This window comes from Megalopta genalis, chromosome 18, assembly GCF_051020955.1.
Source record: "Megalopta genalis isolate 19385.01 chromosome 18, iyMegGena1_principal, whole genome shotgun sequence".
NCBI lineage: Eukaryota > Metazoa > Arthropoda > Insecta > Hymenoptera > Halictidae > Megalopta > Megalopta genalis.
In genome coordinates, this window is record NC_135030.1 from 986,770 (window position 1) to 1,003,922 (window position 17,153).

A 17,153-nucleotide genomic window follows, 5' to 3' on the forward strand; every position below is an offset into this window, starting at 1 on the left:
ATATGTATATATATATTATATATAATACATAATATAATATAATATAATATAATATAATATAATATAATATAATATAATATAATATAATATAATATATATAATATAATATAATATAATATAATATAATATAATATAATATAATATAATATAATATAATATAATATAATATAATATAATATAATATAATATAATATAATATAATATAATATAATATAATATAATATAATATAATATAATATAATATAATATAATATAATATAATATAATATAATATAATATAATATAATATAATATAATATAATATAATATATATATATATTATATATGTGTATTAATACATATATATATATATTTATTTATATGTATATTGTATATATAATATGTATAAATATATTCGTAACGATTATCTATAAATTATTAAACGAACTTGAGAATACTAACCAGGCATATTACTTTCTTCTTCTGATATATTCTTTAAAGTTGGAACAATAACTAGAATAAAGAAGGAGCTTTTTAAAGTACATTTAACAACGTTTACTCTTCATTAATTTGATATATATAGAAAAATAGTGGAGATTATTTAGGAAAGTGTAAAGGTTAGCGCTTTTTTCGATACGTTCTAGGGTTAGTAACATTTGTATTTTTTTTTTAAATAAATTAACTGGCATTTATGCGCGAAACGTTATGTATTCTATGTATATTGCGTTAAGCTCTTGCGCTATAATAAATAATCTGACTCGTGAATTCTTCAAAATGTAAACAAAAAATCGCGTTATCGCTAGACTGCACAGATCTCTATGTGAAATAAAAATCGTCAAAGATAATTGTGAGAAACGAGAATGTCTTTTCTCTTCTAATAATCAATATTGAAAATGAGAGGTGTGAAATAATATCTCTAAATTCCGCGGATGTCATTGCTACTTTCAATGTCATTATGTTCGTCGATGACACATCGGCGCGCACGAAAATTTGCATTCGGTAAAAAGCGCCCGGAGGAAATGTTCCGCGAATCATTCGGAACGGTTCGAGAGATGGCCGGCAAAAAATGAGGGGTTTTTCTGCCGCGGGAGCAATGAAATCAACGGCGATAGAGCCCGGATCCCCGGCCGGTCCCTCCCGAATGAAGATGCATCGGCCTCGGCGGGCTGCACCGATGCGTCGAGTGTCGGCACGCGATACCGAATATTCGAAATCAATACAGGTTACAGCAACCTGGCCGACATCACTGACGTCCGTGCACTAACACGAGCAGAAACTCGCGCTTCGCCCCGTCCCGTGCCATCCCATCGCTTCGCGCATCCCCATCCCTGTGGTCCCCATCCCCATCCCATGCACCTATCCCGTTCCACGTCGACGTAGCCAGCCGTGTACGTAATGCGGTTTAATATAGACCGATTGTATACGGCATCGGTTTCGGCGGAGAGACCGGCGCGGGGAGATTCTATCTCGCAGCGACAGCCCATGCCCGGTCGAAGGAAAACATCTGACAGGCCACATGCGAGTCGAGTGTCGTGAGACCAAGTGCACCGGAAGCTGGCTTGAACGCGGCTGGGTGGGCTTGTTTCGATCATGGATGTACCGCGTCTGTGTTAGGACCAGACTTTTTAGGATATGTATACGATATCGACTTGAAGGGAAAAAACTATAGCTATTTAGGTGAACGGTTTTCATGGGGTATAAGATCGTCGTCGATGTTCCGATGTCTTCACGATTTTCCTTTTAATCTTGTAATTCTTTTTGCAACTGCGTGAAATCCATGGTCTGGTTAGAAATAGACCGCGGATTTTTATTCGAAATGATGATTTTAACGAGTTGACAGTGACGTAAGGGTATTTGTAAATTACTTAAATGTCTTTACTGGTTCGTATTGGATTCAATTATTTTTGTCGTAAACGTATAAAATCTGCGGTCTAGCAATTCAGTGTACAACACTGATGAAAGTCAGCTTAGTTTTTAATAATTTTCTTAATAATTATTAATTAATTTTCTGATGTCTTCACGATTTTCCTTTTAATCTTGTAATTCTTTTTGCAACTGCGTGAAATCCATGGTCTGGTTAGAAATAGAGACTGCGGATTTTTATTCGAAATGATGATTTTGACGAGTTGACAGTGACGTAAGGATATTTGTAAATTACTTAAATGTCTTTACTGGTTCGTATTGGATTCAATCATTTTTGTCGTAAACGTATAAAATCTGCGGTCTAGCAATTCAGTGTACAACACTGATGAAAGTCAGCTTAGTTTTTAATAATTTTCTTAATAATTATTAATTAATTTTCTTAATAAATTTTCTGATGTCTTCACGATTTTCCTTTTAATCTTGTAATTGTTCTCGTCACTGCGTAAAATCCATGGTCTAGTTAGAAATAGACCGCGGATTTTTATTCGAAATGATGATTTTAACGAGTTGACAGTGACGTAAGGATATTTGTAAATTATTTAAATGTCTTTACTGTTTCGTATTTGATTCAATCATTTTTGTCATAAACGTATAAAATCTCCTATAAATCTAGCAATTCAATGTACAACACTAACGAAAGTCAGCTTAGTTTTCACATCGAACTGACGCAATGGCCGAAAGTTGATAAGACGGAACGATAAATAATTAACTTTGTAGACTCGTTCGCCGAGAATGAAAACCTAAGGCGAGAGAAGCTTCAACGAAGATCGTTCATATTGTTCGAAACTAATGTAACGATCTATAGAACAATTTGTTTCTTCGGTATTCGTGGAAACTGTGTCAAACGTATACAAAGGACGAAGATTAAACAAACAAAAAAAATAGTTATTTTCTCCATGGTTCTCACGATCTTATCTCGGGCGCTAAAGGGGTAAACAAGCTTATTCGCTTAACGCTCATCGCTGAATCTGCCAGCGGTTCTTTAGATATTCCTCGTGGTGCTCCGAGGTAAACATCTGCCATAACTTGAAAAAGATCCCAAAGACGCTGCCATTGTTCTAGAACTAGGTGTTTGGTCGTCTACGAAAGAACGTGTCGGCGGCATCTGGGTGAAAGCCCGCGTGGGTGCCAACTTTCGCCCCTCGAATATTCTTCCCTCACCTCCGTTGCATGAAAAGCACAAGAAAGCCGAGATGGATGCTCAGATTCTAGACCAGTTTAGACACTTGCTTCCTGGCATCCGTTAGGTCACGTCACACGAAATGTCAGATTTTAATCGTTTCAGTAATTATTTGTATTGGGTTGGCAACTAAGTAATCGCCGATTTGTTCGATGAAATAAAAAATTTCTGTTTACTTGGAACGAAGTTCAATCTGTAATGTATTTTCCATTTTGTTCGATGACCTTTTGTCATGTTATTTCTGAGAATGTTATTCCTAAGCTAATGCTATTTGCCATGCTATTTCTAAGAATAACAATATTGTAAGAAACGTGGAAATTGCAAAAACTTTGCGAATTGGAATGCCATGTTCTATTCGGTGCTTCCCATTTTTCAAATTTGTCTCGTAATATTGTCTCTTCTCTAGATTCATGAACGTTGTGTAATAATATACATACATTATAAAAAGTGTATTCTATTGGATTGGCAACTAAGTAATCGCCGATTTGTTCGATGAAATACAAAATTATTTTTTACTTGGAACGAAGTTTAATCTGTAATGTATTTTCCATTTTGTTCGATGACCTTTTGCCATCTCTCCGACAACTTGAAAATTCCACGCTCGTGGAAAGTCTGATCCTTTTCGGCCAAAAACTGAGTTAAGTGAGATTTTACAGCGTCATCGTCGTTAAAAGTTTTGCCACGAAGGGAGTTGTCTAGGGATCGAAATAAGTGGTGATCCGATGGCGCGAGATCGGGACTATATGGTGGGTGTAACATCGATTCCCAACCAATGTCCATCAATTTTTGCCGAGTGGACAAAGACGTGTGCGGCCTAGCATTGTCCTGCTGGAAAATGACACCTTTACGATCGACCAATTCTGGTCGCTTTTCCTTGACCGCTGCATTCAATTTGTCCAGTTGCTAACATTCGCGGATAATAAAAAATAACATAATAATAATAATAATAATTTTATAATACAACATTTACGGATATCATGAAAATGGGAGTGAGAGACATCTATAACCGAAATCGGCGATTACTTAGTTGCCAACCCAATAGAACAGCAATTCTTGGATAATCAATAAATTCAAAGATACAGGTTATTTATTAGGCCCTAATCAAAGGATTCGTACAAAGTTTGCTTAATTAATATTAATGCGAAACCGGGGCGCGAGAACAGCTCGAACATCTTCAATTAATCGCTGGTTCTGGTGGAAAATGACACCTTTACGATTGACCAATTCTGGTCGCTTTTCCTTTCAATTTGTCCAGTTGCTAACATTCACGGATAATAAAAAATAACATAATAATAATAATAATTGTATAATATAACATTTACGTATATCATAAAAATCGGAGTGAGAGACATCTATAACTGAAATCTGCAATTACTTAGTTGCCAACTCAACACATATCCTGTTTTCAGATCACGCATTTTTGTTGAAGGCAACGAACTATTGGTTTGTCCGTTTGAAACGTACCGCCTACACGATCAAACACTTTAAATATAGACTCGACGAAGTTGTGGGATCGAGATTGATCGGTTTGAATCGGTTCAAGGGTTTCATGCCAGATGTATCGATCGCTCTGTTGATCTTGATACAACTATGACGAGCGTCCTAATTTTCTAGTTACCCAGCTTCTTCCGGCATTGACGGATCGTGTTTAGAATAGTTCGCGCCTGACGTCACGGAGCCGATTATTTGGTTCGCTGTAATAGTTTATTTTTCGAACGGATAATGGTACACACGTCGTGGTTCGTTCGCGGAGATTTGTTAGGCTTTGTAATTTATTATGCTGGATTCAGGACCATTTGTTACTCCATCTTTCTTTCTTTCTATCCTCCTTCGTTTTGTCATTGCACTCTCAGCCATTTGCCTGCCACGAGAATATACGTACTCCGTGATTTCTCCGCAGTAAAATGGAGATGTTGCATGATAAAACGTTTGTCGCAGACTTGCAGGACGTTCGGTGTATTTTTGATACCTAAAAATCCTGCGATGGAAATGTTGCGCTACTTCGGATCCCATCGTAACGAGGAGAAGGACCAACGATTTCGCTAGGGAAATCGAAATAAGACGACTACTAGAATAACAATTAGTGAGATTTGATTCTTCGGGATGATGAAAGACGAAGAACGGAAGCAGTAAGATTGCTACTTCAGCTTAGTTATTATTAGACTGCGGTGCTTTATGTTTTTATGTCAAGAATGAGTGGCTGAAATATTATCAAATTATAAGGACATAAGAAGAATTTAATAATACTGATATAGTATTTTGAATCTGTTATATACGAATATAAGCGTAGCTGGATAGTGACATGTAGATTATAAAATTACATTTTCTTAAGGATCAGAGATTAATGGATTTCATACGACCCTGTATTTTTATAATCAAGATTGTTTGGCACAGTATTAACAATTTTACACAGCAACTTTATGCCTGCCACTTGACTTTATGAACACAAACAAAGCCCTAATTACACACACATTTGGACACATTCGAGGGTATCTTAACTGTCTGCTGTACCAAAATATTTATATTATTTTAACGATTGTAAATTATCTAAATTATCAATAGCAGTTAAAACCTTAACATGAACAATAATAATAATAATTTAATTGATTTTTATAATTTTATACTATTAATACTTTCAATAACGAGAGATATTATTACACAAAGCGTACTCTTCGAAGGAATCGGAATGTTATGTCAGGTACTAACCCTGACATAACGCTCGCATGATAATATCTCGATAGATATCACCTTACAGGTGTACAAATATGTACACGTCGAATTTAATGTTATCAACACTCTATATATACATTTTCGAACGACTTCTTCCTAGTTAAAAAAAAAACCAAATTAAACGAATCAACGAAAACAGTAATTCGCGACGATCACGTTCGCATTAACGAGCTCCGTCCATCGCGTCCTCGCTCATCGTAATCGAGAATGCATCTGAAATAGCTGGTCTTGGCCCGATCCGATCGTTTCGGTGCTGGCCGATTGCAATCGCGTATAAACGGCGAGCGAAAAATTGTTAGCGGACGAACAAAATTGCTCGGTTCACTGTGCAATATTCGAAGAGACCTTCTCTAATATGTACAGCGTTATATCATGGTCATGTCAGGTACTAACCCTGACATTACGCTCGCATGATAATATCTCGATAGACGTCACCTTACAGGTGTACAAATATGTACACGTCGAATTTTGTAGTTAACAAAAAAAAAAACAAATTAAACGAATCAACGAAAACAGAAATTCGCGACGATCATATTCGCATTAACGAGCTCCGTCCATCGCGTCCTCGCTCATCGTAATCGAGAATGCATCTGAAATAGCTGGTCTTGGCCCGATCCGATCGTTTCGGTGCTGGCCAATCGCAATCGCGTATAAACGGCGAGCGAAAAATTGTTAGCGGACGAACAAAATTGCCCCGGTTCACTGTTGCAATATTCGAAGTCGGCCGCATTTTAATAACCGAGGTACAGAAACACCGGACGAAATTTAACAGCGATGAAAATAGTTGATTCGGGTCATAGAGCGGCTATTGCAGGTCCGCGGGACTGGATATTGGCACTCGTGTGGGCAGGTCTCGCGGAGGACTCTATGGAGATTGCTGGTTCGGGTATCCCCGTCCACAGCTGACAAACGTTCCGCGATCGACCCTCTCCACGGTTCCTCGAGATTGGAAAAAGTACCCCCGGGACCGGTTCTCTCCCGTTCTTGCTGAAATACAGCGCACCTCTCTTAATTTCTGGACACGTTCATTCCGCGAATGGAACGGCGAACAATAGGCCGGCGCCTTCGTCGCGAGCGAGTCGATAAATTAAAGTAAAGCTCGTAAAACCGTGCCCGAGTTTACGCTCACACACGCGGCAGGATCGATAATTCAACGGAAAAACGTCCGCCGCGCGGCTTCTCGAGAAATTTCAAATGGTAATCGTGTTCCGACCGGCCGTTCGTTCCCGTGTCTACTTTTACTTTTAGATTCATTACGGAGAAGCGGGGATTTGAATTATAGTAGTTTCTTATATATATAGCACACGAAGACAACGATGATTTTCATTAGAATCGAAATTGCAATTGGATCGGCTCGGGTACGAATGGTATCAACTATTATGGACTTTTCAGTTTAATGGCCGTTCAAGCGTTTAATTTGGCCTAATTTTTTCGTTTCGACACAGTGAGCTGATCGAGCTATTTGCCCGATTTTTCCGCCTGGTCAAAGTGATCTTTCTCACTTGACGTGTCTAAAGTGTATCTGTTAACTTATTTGTAGTGTTTTCATTTAGAAGAGATAGTTATAAATAGATAAAAATGAATAATAAAATGTTCAAAATATTTTTATGAATTATTGCATTCTAAACGAGCTTATTTGTTTATTTATGGTACTATAATATAGTGGGACCAATTTTTTAAACGTTAACAAACAGATATTGTTATCGTTTGTTGTTTAATTTAATAATTATATAGCCTTCATGCGATGCAAATAATATCATTGTCTATTTGTTAATGTTAACAGATATTAATTATACAACATTCATACAATGCAGTTAATAACAATATCTGTTTGTTAATGTTTGATAATGACTAGTAATTATGCGTTAAAAATGAGCGAATCAGTCAGTAGTCATTTAAGAAAACTTGATTAAGTTATTCATATGAATTAATATGATAAATAATATCATTAGTTATTGATCTATATTACAAAAAATTAGCTAAAACTAGATATTAATAAAATATTAATAATCATTCTTTAAAATTAGTAATACGTGGGAGTACGACTAAATAACAATACCTACATGCGAGCATAACATGTGATTTTATTTATTTTAATTGAATTAACAGAAATTAATATTTTATATGAACATAATAGAACAAATGAATTTTTCCATGCATAAAGTAAGTAAACACAAATTATTAATATTACGTATATATAGTACAATATTAAATAAACAAATGAGAATTCACCTTCATCGGTACTCAAACCTCAAAGTATTTGTCTGACAATTTATTCGATTTCGAGCCCGAATCATGCCCGATTTCCGGGCGCAACACCAACATAAATTATTACAGATATTAAAGATAGAAAATTATCAACGATTATAAAACAATTACCATGAATTATGACTCGGTAATCAAGTAACCAAGAATCAATATATGATTATGACTAATCAAAGTATTTTTCTCCAACGTGACTAACAAAAGCAACTATGGTACTTTGGACAAAACATTTGTAACCAATGACTTTATTCGAATAATTTATTCTCATTAATGATCGATCATAATTTTAATCATTATTCAATTTTGTCGAAAAACGTTCAACTCTGGCCTAGACTCGGTACATAAGTAATTGCCGATTTCTGTTATAGATGTCTCTCACTCCCATTTTCATGATATCCGTAAATGTTATATTATAAAATTATTATTATTATTATTATGTTATTTTTTATTATCCGCGAATGTTAGCAACCGGACAAATTGAATGCAGCGGTCAAGGAAAAGCGACCAGAATTGGTCGATCGTAAAGGTGTCATTTTCCAGCAGGACAATGCTAGGCCGCACACGTCTTTGTCCACTCGGCAAAAATTGATGGACATTGGTTGGGAATCGATGTTACACCCGCCATATAGCCCTAATCTCGCGTCATCGGATCACCACTTATTTCGATCCCTGGACAACTCCCTTCGTGGTAAAACTTTTAATGACGATTACGCTGTAAAATCTCACTTAACTCAGTTTTTGGCCGAAAAGGATCAGACTTTCTACGAGCGTGGAATTTTCAAGTTGTCGGAGAGATGGCAAAAGGTCATCGAACTAAATGGAAAATACATTACAGATTGAACTTCGTTCCAAGTAAAAAATAATTTTGTATTTCATCGAACAAATCGGCGATTACTTAGTTGCCAATCCAATAGAATACACTTTTTATAATGTATTATTATTATAATGTATTATTATATTACGAGACAAATTTGAAAAATGGGAAGCACCGAATAGAACATGGCATTCCAATTCGCAAAGTTTTTGCAATTTCCACGTTTCTTACAATATTGTTATTCTTAGAAATAGCATGGCAAATAGCATTAGCTTAGAAATAACATTCTCAGAAGTAACATGGCAAAAGGTCATCGAACAAAATGGAAAATACATTACAGATTGAACTTCGTTCCAAGTAAAAAAAAATTTGTTATTTCATCGAACAAATCGGCAATTACTCAGTTGCCAACCCAATATGTTTGTAAGGTGTCCATTGTACCGTAGTACAGAAAAAAAACTCTCGGTCTAGTGAGAAGCAACAAGAGAGATCATCTAGTTTTTGCTGATCGTTCCTTCGATAGTCTTAAGGACAAAGACGCGGTTCGTCTGAAACTCGCGTCAATCCTGCGAAGTTAACGATCCATTACCTGCCATAATGTGACTTGCAACTTTATAAATTGCCCCACGCAGCCCCTTCGGAGACTATTAAAATCGGATATTGGAACCGATGGCTCTCCTCAGATAGGTTAACGAAATTCTGTTATCATACGCCAGAGCGAGCTACGACGGCTACATTAGCGGAGGGCTTAATGGGAAACGATCAAACGACGGATTAGTTGTGACGATAAATCGATCAAGAAATTTTCTTGACGAGGGCGAAAGTCCCTACCGGGATTTCGTATTTTCTCCGAGTGAAAAATAGAAGTTACGTTTCTTGTTATTATTACAATACTTTTCACGTTCTGCAAAGTTACCGTTATCGGTGGTCCGTTTTTTTTTTATTCAATTTAGAGGAACAACATTAACGCTTTATTTGCCGGAAATATATTTATAAGGCCTGACAATTTCCGTCACGATGCCAAGCCTATTACATATACGAAAAATATAAGGATATGGCAGCAGCTATTACCTTATATACCTCCTGTGCATCGTGAATATTTCAAAACACTGCCACACGAAGAGCATAAATAATGAATAATACCAATATCTTGTGTTAAGTTCAACAATATATAAATATAATTAACGTTCAAAATAAAAGATGCTAATCCTATTTTATTTCTTGTTATTATTTATAAACAAAATTGTATTAATACGAGATATATTTCAAGCGATATTTGTTATTTCAAAATTAAAATCAAATGATATTTACAATCGACAAATCATGAAAGTGATGCAAGCCCATTCGCAGCCTGGAAATTGTATACTATTTCAGTTAAATTCGCCTAAAAGAAATTTATATGATCAAATTACATATTGATAAATTACTACAAACATTCCCAGACTTCGCAAAACTAACCAATATTTTTTAATTATCGGATCTGCTAACATTCAATTTTCTCGAAAACGAAAGAAAGTGGACTTCTGCACCACTTTCGAAGTAAACGGTCCACGCGTATACGGTGTATGGTCGCTGGAAAAATCGAGAAGAAACACCAGGGCCTTAGCAGAGACACAACGGCGACGTTCCCGCGCAGGTTGCCGTCTACAAATTCCAAGCGATTAAATGTTACGTGTGCAACGAGGAATTCTCGAACCCGGAACAAGTGTCGCCGTCCCTTTGTTTCCTTTCCGAATCAAGTTGGAGTGGCTCTCTTCTCTGGCCGTTTTATGAAGGACGCGTCGCCGGGAACGAATGATGACAAGGTCCCTTGCTGTATCGACCTACACCACCCACACCTGCACCGTGCCGTCACGCAGGCTACCCGCTGCGCAACCCCATAAAATGCCGTTGCAAACCGAGAGGGAAACACGCGTCGACGATTGGCTTCCTGTTTCCATCGCCGCTACAGAATCAGAACTAGAAGCAGAACTAAAACCGGAACCAGAGCCAGGACCATAACTGGGACCATAAACGCGGGCTCTAAGTGGATTGGATAATCAGGAACAATCGGACGCACACGGCTATTAATCGCGCTAATAACTAGCCTCATTGATTAAGCCATCGTTTAATTAATTGCAATACTGATATGTACATTGTGCAATTTCTGCGCGCGGAGTTCCCGAACGTTTCTGAAGCAGAATTGTCATATTTATTTTCGGCGCGTGGAGCAAGTAATCTCATTATCGATCATCATCGTGCCACGTGGTTTATGCTCGCATACTACTGTAAGTAGAATACCATCACGGTTATATATTTTTTAGAATATTTGAGGATATATTATATATAGTTATATTATATATATTAATATTATTATATTTATTTATTATATATGTTATATATATTATATATTATAATAGTAGAATACCATCACGGTTATATATTGTTTAGAATATTTTAGAATATATTATATATAGTTATATTATATATATTAATATTATTATATTTATTAATTATATATGTTATATATATATATTATATATTATAATAAATAATATGATATATATTATTATATATATTATATTTATTATTATTATATTATATTATATTATATATAGTTATATATATAGAATATACTAGAATATATTTTTTAATATAATTGGCGAGCATGATCACAGCTGGATAAAAATATTTGAAAGAGAAAATATTTGTAATACTATCTGATATAACAGATTCTTCACGATTCAAATAAAATAGTATCTCGAATAAGACATTCAATTTCAGTAAACAAAATATCGAACTCTGATAATCCACAGCTAAGGCGTGAAGTAAATATAAATATTTTCATAAAACATAAATAATGAAATAATTTATTTCGGCGAGATCTATAAAGCTAAAGCATGAAAATAAATATTCTATTTTAGCAATCTGAAACGTAAAATAAACTATTTTTCATTTTAATAACACAAAACATGAATGAAGGATACTTTCCACAGTTTCTGACTTGAAAATAAATCGTGAGAACGTGACATAAAACGAGATAACTTAAGGAACCACAATATTCGCAAATGAAATTTATTGTCTTTTTAAATGCAGCTGTTCGCGTGTAACAAAGTGCAGCTTTTTCACGCGCATTTTAATGCATATTCATATCTCAATGTTTCATATTTTTATACAGCAAGGGAAGATAGCAAAAAGGTAGTCGATTTATAGGGTTCGAAAGAGTGTGACTATGTAAAAGTACTCGACTAAATTAACAAAAATATATTCCTTCGATCTTTTAGCGATTGTTACGATAATATATATGCTCGAAGAAACATATTTGTCGGAAAATGTTCTAGACAAGTATAATATATTTGCAATCTCACTGAACGCGAATTAAACAATTTCCATCATTTCGACGAGTAAAGGTGGCGTTAATGATTCTCCCACCTTTGAAGTTATCGCATTCATAATGATTCATTCGTGGCCGAGGTACCAATGCTGAATCTAGTTTTCGTAACTGCACCATGACGACGCAGCCTCCAAAGAGCTTTCAGTATCCAGCGAAATGATCGCGATAATCGTAAAATTAGTCGGTTCGCATGGATCGTTGCCACGGTCTTCAGCGCCCTGCCACGCGCGTCGGCTGTACGCAATTTTTAGCTGCCGGTGAAAGAGAGCAACAGGTCTGATACGATACGGGAAACGCTTCACGCGCCCACTCGAACAATTCGATACCGCTGCTATTACGACGAATAATCGAAATTATACACCGAAGGCGTTTCCGCGTTTTTCGAATGCGCAGCATTCTTGGAACAATTTCATGCGATATACGTACAACAGTTTTACTATAACAAATTTGGGCATCTTTCGAAACGAAAGAATTTCTTTATAAATAGGCCAAGCGTTTCTAAATTATTTCGTTTTGCTAATTAACACGTTCCGTGCCGAGCTTTTTTTACTCGAATCTTCACACTTTGATATTTGACTAAAACTTGATGTATTACGTGCAATTATTAATTCTCGTACACATAACAACGTAACAAAAACTTATCAACGCCCATTCTTGCGGTGGAAATTGATTCTTCGGTTCTAAATTTCTTGTAAACAATTTGTTCAGTTCACTAAGTAAACATGCAAGCGTGTACCATCGATGGTACACGTGGCACGGAACGTGTTAATTGTTTGTAGCTCGTAACATCGCCAACCGAATCTGATGACATTTTCTATAAGCATATATTAGGTCTACCGGAAAGTTCTGTCCGTTTTCGAATTGAAATATAACACAATTTTCATACGTTTAATAATATTTATTGTAGAATATACTTTTTCCATCGTTACTTATGACTTCTTGCCAGCGTGTGTACATTTCAAAGAAAATGGTTTGTGTGTCAATCTTGACACGCAGCAATCAGAACGTCCGCAGTATTTTACTCGCAGTAATAGATACGTAACCGCAGTAATATATGCACAGGATACAGTTTCTTTATTGCATTACGCTTTTTAATGAAATTTGTGCTTTCAGAGATCCAATATCTTGAGAAAAGTCAATATATTCAAGTTAAAGAATAATATTAGGTCTACCGGAAAGTTCTGTTCGTTTTTTAATTGAAATATAACACAATTTTCATACGTTTAATAATATTTATCGTAGAATATACTTTCATATATATATTAGAATATACTTTGAATATTAGAATATAGAATTTGAATATTAGAATATACTTTGATATTAGAATATAGAATTTGAATATTAGAATATACTTTGAATATTAGAATATACTTTGAATATTAGAATATAGAATTTGAATATTGGAATATACTTTGAATATTAGAATATAGAATTTGAATATTGGAATATACTTTGAATATTAGAATATAGAAAAAATTTGAATATTAGAATATAGAATTTGAATATTAGAATATACTTTGAATATTAGAATATACTTTGAATATTAGAACATACTTTGAATATTAGAATATAGAATTTGAATATTAGAATATACTTTGAATATTAGAATATAGAATTTGAATATTAGAATATACTTTGAATATTAGAACATACTTTGAATATTAGAATATAGAAATTGAATATTAGAATATTCTTTGAATATTAGAATATAGAATTTGAATATTAGAATATACTTTGAATATTAGAATATAGAATTTGAATATTAGAATATAGAATTTGAATATTAGAATATTTGAATATTAGAATATACTTTGAATATTAGAATATACTTTGAATATTAGAACATACTTTGAATATTAGAATATAGAAATTGAATATTAGAATATTCTTTGAATATTAGAATATAGAATTTGAATATTAGAATATACTTTGAATATTAGAATATAGAATTTGAATATTAGAATATACTTTGATATTAGAATATATTATATATATAGAATATACTTTGCCATTTTTAAAAAATGATTTATTTTTAGAGGCGAAGAACTCGACTAGTGCTTGGTTGACATCAGCTTCAAGTTATCGAGATCTAGAAAACGATTTTAGAGAGCAAATCTCGCTTTTAGAAGCGAGAGTTCTTTATTCCAAGTAATAATAAAATTGGAAAAAATTATTTCGGTCATTGTCTGGTAGACTAGTTTTTGCCATCATCTAAAAAATAAATTCAATTCGTTTAGTTCAGCTTGAAGAAAATTATTGTGTTTCAAAAAGTAGATGAATACACACGCGATCGACTGTATTTACAACATAAACGAGTAGTCGGGATAAAAAATTGCGAAGGCATAATTTCGCGTTACCAGAATTATTGAAAGAAACAATTTATTTGGTTCAACTTCTGCTTCTTACGAGCACCCTTCCAAATTTTTATATCGTACAAAGACCTGCAATCTACTCGCACGAAATACTGTTGTCTGTTGCATAGTTGTTGCATCAACGATAGAGTAATCGTTTGAGATCTACTCGAACAGAAGTTCAGCTTTATTTATTATAAAATTTATTTTCTTTTTATTAAAACGCGTGTCTTTCATTTTTCCAACGTTCATACAAATTCTACACAATTTTACACTATTTAATAAACTTTTGTTGCAAGTAAAAATACCATTATAATATTATCGCTATAGTTTCCCAGTCCTAACTTAGGGATACATTATAATCAATCGAAACAGATACAGTGCAGAGCGAAAAAATATTCCAGCGAAGCCAGAAATGATTGTTAGTTCATTGTTACTCTTTACATATTTAATATTAACGGTTTAGTGCAACGCGGAAGAATTTTCGACACGGTCTTCGAAGCTCGTCGAGCAGTATAATTAATGAAAGAGGCGTTGCGTTCAAATAATATAACAATGGACATATAACGATCGATATTCGTAACGCATATCGTATACATAAATATAAAGCGAATCTTAACCCATTCTTCTCGAGTAGTACATATTATCTAATTGTTAATCGATTCTTCCCCGAACAACCGGATAATTAGAAGCACACGCGACCCCGTCATTTCGAAATGTCGATTACACAACGTGACCAATCGTGACCTAACCACTATACTCTGCGGTTAATTAATAACGTCATGTGTACGTAGTAACTCATTGCTGGTGCTTCTCTGTGAGCCGATGGGTTTCTGCTGCCGAACCGTCTGCGGTAGTACCGTTTACGATCTGTCCTCTTTGACCGATTGCTGGGTCCGGGCAGACTTGCACAGGTCCATTTATAAAATAAATATCGACGGCGACAAAATAGAACGTTAAGTTTCGAGGGTCTTGGGCGGATCAGTGTTCGGTCGATATTGAAGCACAGGGTGTCCCAAAAATGTCTCGCAATCCAAAAGTGGCGGGTTCCTCGGATCATTCGAAGCAACTTTTTCCTTTACGAAAATGTCCTCCGAGGCACCGTCGACGAGTTATTAACGAAAAACAGTGACCAATAAGAATCGAGCACGGCTGACTCTCCGTTCGTGAAATCCTGCCAGTTATCGCCGATCAATGAAAAACCGTGCTCCGATACACGAGCCCCCTAATCGAGCCCCCTAATCGTACACTATAAACCAGCGTGTGCACACGCCATACATTATCGGTTTCACTCGAAACCGAACTTCCTTCGTTCGCGTCGCGTTCGCTGAACAATAAGATCGCTCTACCGAGATCGACTACACGATATCTTGATAAGCAAAATCGCAAATAAGTGTGCGAACTATGGAAACGAAATGCGATTTTATTCGCTGGCAAAAGCTTCGACATCTTCCGCGTTCGTACAGAGAATATTTACACGAACGAAAGGGGGAGCATTCACTCGTAGCCGCGGATTCCGTTTCTGGAATTCGCGCCCACACCGAACTCCGAGATCTCGAGAAGCGACTAATAACGTTCGCGTTCGTTGAATTCGTCCTCTGGTTCGCATGAAATAAGAAAAGTGTATGAAAATAGTTTTAGACAAATCGGTAAACGATGCGCCGCGAGTTCGCGATTTTTGATCTGAGAAACAGATGGATGCAGAGCGAAATAGAAATAGAAATAGAAAAGGAGAGAGAAATAGAGAGAGAGAGAAATAGAGAGAGAGAGAGAGAGAGAGAGAGAGAGAGAGATAAAGTGAAAGATAAAGAGAGAAAGAGGAAACGGAGACGTCGGTCTCCGTTGGTAAACTTGTTAAGCACTGATTTTATGCACTGACTTACCGTGATCGACCCCCGTGTGTCTCTCGGTCACCGATCCGTCCGACTCGAACGAGAATTACGGACCGTTTGGTCCAGCGTTCACGGACCGGGCTATCACTCTCACTCTTCGCAGACAGTAGTAGTAGGGGAAGAAGGTAAGTAGCCGTAGACCTGCCTAAGCCCCACAATCACCGGGCCCTGACTCGGTTCCACGTGAATCCATCATCACCGTCAAGTCAACAACGAGTAGGCTGCATCTGCGCACAGACAAACATTCCAACATAACAACCCCCATTTTCTCGGTTTCCACGAATTCCTTTCTCGATCACTCCTTGTCTCGCTCAACGATCCGTTCTTTTTTTCGTTTTTGTTTTTTTTTGGTTTTTTTAGACTTTGTTTTACATCGTCCTGCCTCTCCGGTCGTCCCGTGTGTGATTCGACATTTGACTTTTTTTTTTTGGAATTGTTACTTTTTGTTGTTGTTGTAGTCTGTTTTTGTTGTTTTTTTTTCCGAATCCGTCTACGTGACGAGGGTACATATTACATGGATTGTGTGTTTTCTTTTCCTCTCTTCCTCCGGACGGGTTTTTCGTGCTGCGGGTTAGTATACACAGATCGATCCCCCGTATATCTCCGATGTATATTATACATATGTATGTACTTTATTTTTTTTTTT

The 17,153-nt window shown here is 35.7% G+C and overlaps 1 protein-coding gene across 2 annotated transcripts in view; it reads right to left on the bottom strand.

Moving 5' to 3' along the window:
• Positions 1-17,153, bottom strand: part of sm (heterogeneous nuclear ribonucleoprotein L) — a 409,478-nt gene that overhangs the window by 21,350 nt on the left and 370,975 nt on the right. Inside the window, exon 7 of one of the 2 annotated variants that reach the window (XM_033484191.2) lies at positions 442-492. The exons of the other annotated variant lie outside the window; for it this stretch is intronic. Within the exon in view, the coding sequence (XP_033340082.1) occupies positions 442-492 (51 nt within the window). The remainder of the gene's footprint in view (positions 1-441; positions 493-17,153) is intronic. 2 annotated transcript variants of the gene reach the window in all.